The sequence below is a fragment of the Saccoglossus kowalevskii genome, chromosome 21 (assembly GCF_978046115.1).
Source record: "Saccoglossus kowalevskii chromosome 21, keSacKowa6.1, whole genome shotgun sequence".
NCBI lineage: Eukaryota > Metazoa > Hemichordata > Enteropneusta > Harrimaniidae > Saccoglossus > Saccoglossus kowalevskii.
Window position 1 is genome coordinate 1,917,254 of NC_140661.1, and position 12,018 is coordinate 1,929,271.

At 38.5% G+C, this 12,018-nt stretch overlaps 2 protein-coding genes across 2 annotated transcripts in view; one reads left to right on the forward strand and one right to left on the reverse strand.

Annotated features, from left to right (window-relative positions):
• Positions 1-147: 147 nt before the first annotated feature.
• LOC100329004 (transforming growth factor-beta receptor type 2) lies at positions 148-8,955 on the reverse strand. The gene is made up of 6 exons (XM_085495358.1): positions 6,858-8,955; positions 4,722-5,117; positions 2,182-3,065; positions 1,675-1,816; positions 1,295-1,422; positions 148-1,176 (listed from the first exon to the last, which is right to left on the reverse strand). The coding sequence occupies exons 1-6, from the start codon at positions 6,910-6,912 to the stop codon at positions 718-720; spliced, it is 2,064 nt and encodes a 687-aa protein (XP_085351484.1). The 5' UTR covers positions 6,913-8,955; the 3' UTR covers positions 148-717.
• Positions 8,956-11,349: 2,394 nt separating this feature from the next.
• LOC102802657 (sorting nexin-4-like) overlaps positions 11,350-12,018 on the forward strand; it is a 30,941-nt gene continuing 30,272 nt past the window's right edge. The window contains exon 1 of the mRNA XM_085495445.1: positions 11,350-11,459. Within this exon, the coding sequence (XP_085351571.1) occupies positions 11,364-11,459 (96 nt within the window). The 5' untranslated portion in view covers positions 11,350-11,363. The remainder of the gene's footprint in view (positions 11,460-12,018) is intronic.

Below are 12,018 nucleotides of genomic sequence, written 5' to 3' on the forward strand. Positions count from 1 at the left end.
ATGTTGTTTTATTCATTTATACAAGAAGTGTTTAAAGAATCAGTGTATATGCTTTGAGCGGTCACGATAACTTCTACTTATTTGAACCAATAATTGTTCCTTAATTGTCACAGGTCTTCTTTTCAAATTACTAATGATTCCAATACATTGTATTTTAGAGATTTTTTTATTGAAAACTATAAAAAAAATCAAAAAAACAACAACAACCACATTTTAAATGTTGTCTCGAACTACAAATAAAGCTGCTAAGCAGCGGTATGGCAGGAAATGTTGATGTTTGTATCAACAAATTGTGCAGGCAATCACCTTTAAACAACATTAAATCATAGGGGGCGCTGTACATGGTTACAAAACACTTATAATGAACGGTTTGGATTCAACACGTTTAAAAAACTGTAACGCCGCATGTGTGTGTTGAGAACTTGCCGCGATTGTTATGAAAACGGAATCTGTGATATTCTCTGAATTCACCGGCATAGACTGGAATGAAGTTCAAGTTGAGAGTCAGTGGCAGTTCTAAGTGTTCTAAGTTTGAAACAATTTAAATACAAGTTCAACAGGGTTTGTAAGAAATGTTAATAGTTGTCATGGTAATATGACATTTTGCACTTCTATGTTCACCCTGGCCTTTTTGTCAAGGAGTCTATAAACTTTTCATAATTACCCTTCGCCAATCTTTGCAGTATTCGAGTTGACTTATTTACATACGCCCCAACATTACTCTATAGAAATGAGTATCGATTGTCTAAACATTGGCAAATCATCATCATTGACAAGTTCAATAATTTCATTTTCTTCACTTATATCCGAGTTGAAAGATTTTTTATAACATCGCTGACTGCGGTGACTGGGACTTACAACTTCTGACATCCCACTTTCGTCACTGAATTCTGACGTCACAGACGGTCTGGTAGTCGCCGTGCTCCTCGGACCTTTTCGTGGTTTATGCAAAGGACTGCTTACAGTTGATTCCCTTGATGACGTCACTTGTGATGTCGACGACGCCATTCCTGAGTCAATTTCGTCCAATAATCGTGTTTCCCCGAATATGTCAAAATCGGCATCGTCCAGCCTAGAAAGATTGCCCAATCTGAATTCCACGCACGAGGCAGTGAGGCGAGCATCCGGGTCGTCATCCCAACAATCGACCATTGTATCGACCAAAGAACGCATCCCCTGAAATCAACAATGATTAACTGAGCATTGGCAAATAGTAACACTATGTTAAAAATGACGTCACGTTATGCATATGTAATTATCATGGTCGGGATAACAAGCACAAATATTGGCTCACCTTGTGTTCATTCCATGAGGCCGGCACGTCTGGTCTTCTCTTGTCGCGTATCAACACGCCTTTCATCATTTCAATCGAGGGGTTGCTAGGCACGTGATCACTGTATGGAAGTTTATAGTCTCCCATCGCTGTAAATAAATACACTAAGTAATTAATCTGAATACGTGAAGTATATTATATGCAATTAAAGTTGCATTTACGTGGCGTCCCCCAATTTAGGTTCCCTTGACGTCCTTAGTAACTCACACAACTACGTTAACTGTCAACCCACACTTATCCAATCCGACACCCCGGGCCGACACCGACCCAACCCGACCAGTTCCAACCCAACTCGATCCACAAATAAATGGTAATGCTACTAACAAAATGCAATTACTCACTTGACGAGATGGAACATCGTGACATCATTTCCCATATGATCAATGCAACAGAATACATATCGCAATGTTTAAAAGACTCAATATCAGCCAAATTAATCTTGCAGTCCAGCGCCTCGGGCGACATATATCGAGGTGTTCCCACCTGAAACAAAACACCATGCATTAACTTTTATCGTATGGCAACAACTCAAGGTAATATGATTGATAAACATGATTCGGTCCGAAAAATAACAATCAATAAACTAAAGTATTGGTATTGTTTTATTTTTTTAATCAAATGAAAATAAATGCTATTTTATTTGCTGCAAGGAATATTGCCAATTTACGATACGGTATAACGTGTAGTAACAAACAACAATATTAAATAGTACGTTCCCATATTGAATGTTGCATGGTCTTCGTCGACTACGTGTTTTAAATTATGGAGGACGCGGCACCAGGCATTAAGCTCTCTAAAAACAAAAACAAAACAAAGCAAACGATTTTCACCATGAAGAAAATTCCTACCTGTCCCATATTAGCAAGTTCGTCAATTGAAGTGAGTGGGTCCAATTTCATGGCCAGTCCGAAGTCAGCAATAGCACATGTCCCGTCACATTTCACTAAAACATTGGAACTTTTCATATCCCTGTGTGCGACAGGAATTTTTGGAATATAATCCTGCCCTGTCGAGTACGAATGCAATTGTGCTAAACCTGACATCAGCGTTTTACCCATAGTGCAAAGTTCATTCCAAGAAATGACGTATTTCGTTAGATAATCGCGGAGTGATCCGTGTTCGTGGTAGGCAGTGATTATCCAATGTTGTTGTGGGGTTCCGTTTATATTTTCACGACTTGTGATGTACTCCAAAATGTGGGAATGTCTCAGTGAAACTCTTAAGTCTGTGTAAAATTCTGTTTCTTGAGCCCAACTTTTGTATTGGTCTGGGGAAAAGATCTTGACCGCGACGGGCCTCTGAATACCGTCTTTAACCATACTGCCTTTCCATATCTGTGCAAATTGTCCCCGGGCAAGCAGCCCGTCCAGTTGCACTGATAAATTATCATTCGAGTCTTTCTCAGATTCATGTGGCAGCAGGTCAGACATTAGGACGGATTCATAAATAGCACTTTTAGACCCCGAATTCACAAAGTTAACCACGCTGCGCATGTCTGCACTGGCACTGCCTTTCCGAAAGGCCTGTTTTGCTTCCTCATATTTCTCTTTCTCTTTTCGCTGTTTTCTTTTGTGAGTACAGCACACGATAGTTGCCAGGACACTAAATATGATGATGGGGACTGCAATGGAGAAAGTTATGGCAATGATGTAGTTGTTAGTAAGCCGATTTGTCGGTGGCAACGGAGAGGTCACAGCGGGCTCCAATATACTTTCACCAGAACTCGACACGCCTGTAACACAAAAAATAGCCATTTTGATTAATTTACGTATTAAATATTTTGACTAAATAATAGCCACTCCCAAAAATAAATTACAAACAAAAAGTAAACAGGCAACTGACGACATTAATACAGATACAAATACTTATACATGTAACTTATATGCGGTTTGCTATATAAAATGTAAAATGTAAAACTGGCATTTGTTGCAATGTGCACTTGTTAGAATTGGTTTGCATTATATATATATATATATATATATATATATATATATATATATATATATATATATATATATATATATATATATATATATATATATATATATATATATATATATATATATATATATAATATATATATTATAATATATATTATATATATATATATATATATATATATATATATATATATATATATATATATATATATATATATATATATATATATATATATGATAGTATTCAGGCTTTCTTTGTGGATTTCACTGATTTTAATTAACAGGAGTTTCGAGCACATCGAACTGTTACAATTCCCATGCTACATCACAGTAGGGAGTGAGGTTAAAGGGCTGTGAAAGATCACATGACACGTCACGGAGTTAATTAATGCACCGTGGGACACCATGAGTCATACATGATAAATCCTACCAAGGCTTAACAAGTTAACATTTTAAAACTAATGCGAACATTGTTTAATTCTGACACTGTCATGTGCCCTATGCTGGGATAACGGGACCAGTGACAGAACTTAATTTGTAGACAATATTTTCACCCAAGGGGAACGGTAATTGCTAGATCACTAGTTTACGAGTACTAACAAAACACAGTAGAAATTAAGGGCCGGGCTATTTCATAACTAGGGTAAAAAACAGTGATGATTGCGGGATGAAATGTTCGAACAACTTTATGCAACATCCAACCATTGTAAAGAAATTTGCCTGGTTTTGTGTCCATATTTTAAATTGTTCCAACTATACGAACGATGCATGTTAAAATTGTGTACGTTTATGATGAGTCACATGGCATCAAGGCTAATCTATAATCACGCCAAGATGTAAACCGCGACAATATCAAGTTTCTAAGGACGACACGATTATGTTTCATTACGATGAGTACCTTACCTAATACTAAGTAATAAGTCGGTACTAGGCTTACATACTGTCTCTTGTTTTTGGTGTTTTTTCAATCGAATAAAATACATATGTATTAAAATAATCGGCGAATTGATGTGATATAATAATAGTCCCAGGAATCAAAAGCAGGCAAAATTACTTAATTAATTAAGTTCTCTATCTGTTCTTTCATACAGATTACAATCTCAATTGAAACTGTTGAAAAAGTATTAAACTAATAAACATAGCAGAATGGGTATTTAGAGTGAACATGTTGGAACATTCTGTGAAATCTTAAATGCATTGTAGTGCTGTAGATAATAAAATGGGATTAGTATAATCCTGCAATCAATATTGTATGCACTCTTCAACTCGCTGATATGTTCTTTATTTATCAATTTGTTTTAACATTTCGAAGCATAGTTTTTATCTAAAAACAACCTTGAGGTAATATAAGAAGTTTTTGGGTAACTATAGAAATGGTCAACAATAAGCAACATCACGTGTATAACCCATAAAAAATGATCACTGATATTTACTGATAAGCCACATACCTATTATTGTCACAGTAACTAATGGGGGTGCACTGTTACTGTTGTTATGGCTACTGGCTTCTTCTTCATCTTTGTATTCAGGAAACAACTCTTTAGGAACAATAATTTCTTCATTACAGTTGTCGGCGTTACAAAGACATGTGAGGGCGCCCTGTGACTTAGTGGCTTTGCATTTTTCTCCATACGGTGATATGGCTGGAAAGCAGCCGAGCCACGGGTAAATCTCTGATTCCTTAATGTCATCCACCCACCACGTGGCAACACATAAAAAGCCTTCTTCGCATTCAACGGTCTGCTTACAGTTGCTATGACAGGACATGGTCTTTCTATCACAAACTGGAACTGAGTCATTGCAGACACTGCAGAAGAGACCAGCGTCACATACACCAATCACAACTGTAAATCGTAATAAAAACAAATAATATTACGTCGTACTCTCCACTCATTCCAGCCATCTGAATCCAACAACGATCTAAAATCACACAAGTAAATAAGTAGTAGTTGTCACGGTATTTTTTTTATCAATGGTGTCTCAGGTTTTTATTCAAAAGCGCTGAATTTAATACGTTTTACCGTCATTTATTACCATTGTCAGCATGTGATAACGATTGGATCCAATGGTATGCTAAAACACCGTGACACGACGACGTTAGGGGTGAATCTGTTTTATGTATGGAACATTGTGTGTCAAACAATAGAGAACTTATGGAGGAAAAGATCGTAATGTCAGAACCGGTGACACAACGTAGGCGATGCTCCATGCAAGTAATAGAAGTAAGGAAATTAAGTATAATAGCATTTCCGGTGTTCTAATGCTAGTGAATCTCATCATCCATTAATAAGCACACATCACTGTGGTGTTGCTGGGGTGTATGGTATTTACCCGACATTCAATCCACCGAGTTGGTTGACCTACGCCTGACCTGAAACACAGACATTGTGTGGGAGGTGGACTTTTCTTTTCTTTAGTTTCTTTGTAGTTTTCTGAAGCAAAAATAACCCACGCTAAAGAGAGAAACATAAAAATGCTGCTGCCAGTGTGGGATTTTTTTTTCTAATTTAATTTTCGTAAATTTAATTTTTTTTTTTTTTTTTTTTTTTTTTGTGGAAATCCGTCTACCTAATTCATGAGTATCATATTTACATGTTATCCAAATATTTATGTGGTAAGGTCGAGTGTTCGCTGGCACCTTGAAACCAGCCATGCCGACTGGAGTGCCAAGCCACGTTCGTTCGCATTTTTTCACAATGAGCCAAGTTTATTTTCAGTCACAGCGTGAAAACAATGAACCATAACTAAGTTGGGTTTAATAAGGTCAACTTTACAATGATGAACTTTCTGGTTTAGCAAATCGTTTGGACCATGCATTAGCTTTGAGGCAATTTAAGGCAGTGATTTATTGTTAGCATTTCAGGGTTTCCTCACTCCGTCACGTTTTATGCTGCGTGCATTAGAGTGGGTCACGGATTTATAGCGTAAGTTCAAGGCTTGTGGGAAGATACCAAATACTACTTCACTCTTAGTTTCTACTTCGGTAATATTATTGTCACATGTTCGTCTGTGATGGTCCATCGGAATTAGTGCATTGTAAATAGGTACATTATTAAGAAAGGCTCAGTGCTGAAGTGACAGCATACTAATACACGCGAACACAGGGTCACATATTGACTATATTACCCTTAGTGACTCACTTACAACATGCCAACGCAAACTCGGTATATCGAAGAGAAAAAGAAAATCCGTATACATTACACAAACTGTTTATAAACTCTCGTTTGCCATCACAGAGAAATAGTTATGGTTCTGGAAACATGTTATGGTCTAATTAGTTGCAGTATATATCGTGTAGGGATAAGCTCGGAATAACACAATATAGCCTAAAGTAACCTTGTCTGCAAGGGAACAAGAATGCAATCTCATTGGAACGTAAATGGCTTCACGGTTTGCCAACTCAATAAAATCACAATGCGGGAAACGCTTGACAGAAGAAAGGGACCACTGTCAGACTGAGTTAAACGAGGTTTACAAGTATAAGTATATCCAGTATTTTCTGAACAGCATACCGAATATTATAACATGACAAATTGTGTGCTACAGGCTGCTATAATGATCATTGTATAGGTCTTACGACTTACCAAGTAATACTGCCAAGTTAGTCAACAGGGCGTTGTTGACCATGTTCACGTCCATGTGTGAGTGTGAGATACCAATTAACGTTGTTGTTATTAGACCGCAATATAACACTTGATGTAACACGTACTCGTTAATAACAACGACCCGCCGTCGCGGAAACAGCAACTCTCTGATAGGTTGTAACCCACCGAAACGTTAAAAATGACGTAACTGTGTTAAGTATGTCGATGACTATCGCGAAGTTTCCAATTGAAAACAGTCGGCGGTATCATGGAGCTAATAAAGAAATAGCTCCATGGCGGGATTGGGGTGACCAGGCGTCGCCGCTAAATATCGTCTCGTTTCTTCAAATGTAACCTATGGCACGCTAAAATTTGGGTTAGGACTCAGTTCTTAGTTACACAGGCGTGGGAGTTTGAATGGGTGATATCATTTTTAGCGGGGTCTTCATGTGATGGACGGACATTGCTAGCGCCAGTCTAACGTGTAACACATTCATTTCGTTTTAATATTGCAACTTATTATATAACACAAAGCAACCTGACATATACATAGAACATATAATGTGTTATTATTTGGAAGTCAAGCTCTTGTAATGTAACATGCATACCCCGAATTTCGGCGATGTAACTTGATGGTACGTCCCATTTCCTGTTATTCACTAACGCCAACCACTGGGCCGTATATTTATTGATGTCTTAAAGCATATTGTGTTTCACAAGTACCTGTTCAATTAAATCCTATATGAGCCAATGTCCAGAGTCTTACATGATGACGTCATGCACATTTAATAAATCACAGTAACCCATATTTCACACTTGCTGGCCGCTAAACCAAATCATTGCCAATTGATACAGGACGATGACCCTGCTCAAAGGATTACAACTCAGGGACACTTCAGCTGGAAATTTGAATTTTTTCCTACCAAGGGATTTTCCATCACGTTAATCTGTACTAGTTACTTGAGGTGGAAACTACGAAGATGTTTGCGGAATCGAAACATTAAATGTGTTTAATTTGCAATGTAAAAAAATAATACAGACGTAGTCTGTATAATTCTGTTTAACAACAACCGTAGTTTGGATGTTTTATTTTTCATATGTGGGATGTGGAATGTGTTTTTCCTGGGTAGTTATTTTCAGCATGGTTCTCCACGGAATGCAATGGTGCATTGCATCACTTTTTTACTATGATTTTCATTGAATTTACCCATGATGACGTGCGTGAATGCTCCAAGAAACGACACGAGTCTGAATCTGCATTCTCGTCCTGTCGAGCTTTGCCTTGATGATCTCGCAACTGATGAGAGTTGGACTAGCGCCACTACGAGAAAGTGGTTTCCCATCTATAATGCATTTGTTTTCAAGTAATGCGTTTTTATATAGTATGGGCATTGTCATTTTCGCCAAGGTTCATTTTTAGTTGGCCATCACTGCACATTTTTGGCTTATTTTGTTGTATTTCAAATCCGGGACTGTGAGATTGAGACACCACTACTGCAAATTGCCACGCAAAACTGCTTACTGATTAGCAAAGTTGAATTCCAATCCCACGCACGCCAGCGTAAAAACAACCATGCACACTCATAGCGTACCACTTGTATATGAGGTGGCACTTTGGTACAACGTGGCACACACAGCGTACCACTTGTATATGAGGTGACACTGTGGTGAAATGTGGCACATACAGCGTACCACTTGCATATGAGGTGGTACAATGTGGCACACACAGCGTACCACTTGTATATGAGATAGCAATGTTGTACAACGTGGCACATACAGCGTACCACTTGTATATGAAGTGGCACTGTGGTACAACGTGGCACACACAGCGTACCACTTGTATATGAAGTGGCACTGTGGTACAACGTGGCACACACATTGTACCACTTGTATATGAGGTGGCACTGTGGTACAACATGGCACACACATTGTATCACTTGTATATGAAGTGGCACTGTGGTACAACATGGCACATACAGCGTACCACTTGTATACGAGGTGACACTGTGGTAAAACGTGGCACATACAGCGTACCACTTGTATATGAGATAGCAATGTTGTACAACATGGCACATACAGCGTACCACTTGTATATGAGGTGACACTGTGGTAAAACGTGGCACATACAGCGTACCACTTGTATATGAGATAGCAATGTTGTACAACATGGCACATACAGCGTACCACTTGTATATGAAGTGGCACTGTGGTACAACGTGGCACACACAGCGTACCACTTGTATATGAAGTGGCACTGTGGTACAACGTGGCACACACAGCGTACCACTTGTATATGAGATAGCAATGTTGTACAACGTGGCACACACAGCGTACCACTTGTATATGAGGTAGCACTGTGGTACAACGTGGCACACAGCATACCACTTGTATATGGGGTGACACTATGGTAGAGGGGAGGCAAGGGGGGTAGCTGGTACGGTTTTACGGGAAACAAAAAGGGCTTTTCACAATTTACAAAGAAAAAAAAGACGTTTTTACAGTGTTAACAAATAGAACATTGAATCACAGTCCCTCTATCATGATAGAAGGACTGTGATTGAAAGGTCCGAAGAGCTCTCCGACTCAAATTCTCCACCATTGCTGCGCCGTGTGAAGAGACGCATGCGCACATTACCCTCGTAATGCTCTTCATTCGGTTAGAGGGCCTTTTACGTCTTGACATGGTATAATGTTTAACCCTCGTTCGAGTCTATGTATATATGTTAGGTTTTTAAATCATGTGTAACGTACATGGTTTTGTAAACTCTACCGCATTCACTTCCAGTTTAACAAAATGTCTGAGCCAACTATAGTGAATTTCGTGAAGACATGAATGCTTTTTATTATATAAGACATTCAGAAATGGTTCTAAATTTTAAATGACGGTTGAAACTAGTTCGATTTCTTTAAAGCGGAGGGGTCGTCACCTGCGCACGCGTGGGAATTGGGTCCCAAGCGACGATAACAACACACGCTAAGAACACAAAGGCTCATTCATGGGTAGACGCTTGTTTATAAACAATGACATGCTGTGGCCATCTTACACATGGGCAGGCGACGACTCCCCCGCTTTAAAGATGATACTTGTATAAATTTGTATTTACCCTACCAAATGTGTGTGGGAGTATTTAAATTAGTACATATGTTAGTACATATGGTTTTTCTTTATATCTTCAAAATCCACCACTCCCCAAGGAGCTTTAACTACTTGACTCAGGATAATTTAGAAGTGCTTGGCGGAAAAATGAATAAAAGTCGTCACACTCAATATGTGTGTAATACAATTTGATAATACTCTGTAGGCTGTAACGAATACAGCAGTGTGATCACATTAATGTCAGGAAATCGGATCACTATATTATCACGCTGAACTAAGTAATGGTTCTCTCATAGTAGCTGCTGACATAGAATGTAAAGTAAACGGCATGGTAAATACTACGTCAAATCAAAGTATACACGTACTGCATCCGTGACTCGAGCAGGTGCTCGCGTACTGCACCTAATCGCCTGGCTTCACGTCAATATTCGTCCCCCTCTCAGCCACCGGGCACCCCTATTATTTTGGCGGAAAAATTGCATAATTTGGCACTTTATCCTGAAACTGAAAAATTACCCAATCATAAAAAAGATGTCCCAATAATGTCTTTTCCGGGTGGAACCTAGCCAATCTCTCCATTAAATCACCAGTTTATTTCTTAGTGACCTAGCTGTGGAATCATAGTTCTATGTTGCCGACCGCATTATTTACGTGACTGACTCTGGCCGGCCCATATGTTCGACGTACAACAACAAAATTAAAAAAAGACGTCCAAATGAAATTGTTAGGGCGAAATTCGATTGTAGGTCGCACCAAAGAGCTACGGAACCGCAGCTATTAGTGACCGTGATAATTGTTTTTCAAAACGTAGATTTATTTTTTGGATAGTAAAAATAGTGTACTTACTGGCACAGAACGTTTAATGTTTACGAATTCATTTTCTTAGAGCATGAATATTTTCGCGACTACTACTACAGTAGTCATAGGTCACGCTGATTTCTTGGAATTCTATACGGGCGGTTTTTCATTCACTAATGGGTGATTATTAGAAAAAAAATTTTTTTTTGCCTTCACCTGGTTTTGTGCTCTTTTCATTCCTACAGAATTCTTCCCATGATCTTTTGCATTTTTGTTTGTCTTAATTCTGCCATCATCTGGAGTTTTGAATGACCCACACTATGCGCTAATTGGATTATAGCGCGTTCATAAAAATCTAATATAAACAATTCATGATTTCTGAAATGCTTTACACGCGTTGTATACGTCGCTATGAGTCCCATATCGAACAGGACGCGGCACGACGACTGCCGCCCTTTAATATTGTTTTAAAATAGTCTACAGTTCAAATAGTCAAACGAAAGGTCAACACGCTTATGCCGTAATTTATCACAGATGTCGTAATTTTGCGATAAAAATCAACTTACTATTTGCCTATTTCTGAAGCGCCCTCAGGGGTAGATTTAAAGCAAATGGCCAACATGGCGTCTGATGACAGTTTTGTTCCTGATCTTCTACCAGAGACGAATGGGGGCCAAAACAGAGATCTTTCTCCGTATTTCGGTCGGGTGAGTGAGCTGACCTATCTTGTTGAATATGTATATATTCACGCCGTACACTAAATTTACCGTAAATGACGTCTGTTTGCATGTGTTGGCCGTCATACGGGCCTCATCAAAGACGAGTGCGTGATTTTCACGGCTGATGTTAGCATTTTTTATTCCCTCTCTTTACTTGATATTGTACAGATATAAATAATACAAAAAGTACCACATAGTTTGACTTGTGGTACTCTAAATTTCCGAATAAGTGTTTGATCATTTTTTGATGCAAGCAATGTTTAAATGAATGAATTGGCAATCACGAGCAAGTCGTTCTGATCGCTTTGTTTACTAGTGGCGAGTGTGATTGGCTTGTACAGTGTATATTATGGTGGGCGTTCCCAAATTGCGCCCTAGCTGTACGTTCTCTATTCATTTCAATAAATAATTAGTTATTTTAATCGTGTTTATGTATCGTTTCATGCTCTGCAACAATTATGATTGATCCTGAAATTATGATTTGATGTTCTGTTGAAATAAATCCACTAAAATATTATTCGTTTTAAAACACGAACGATAAAACGAT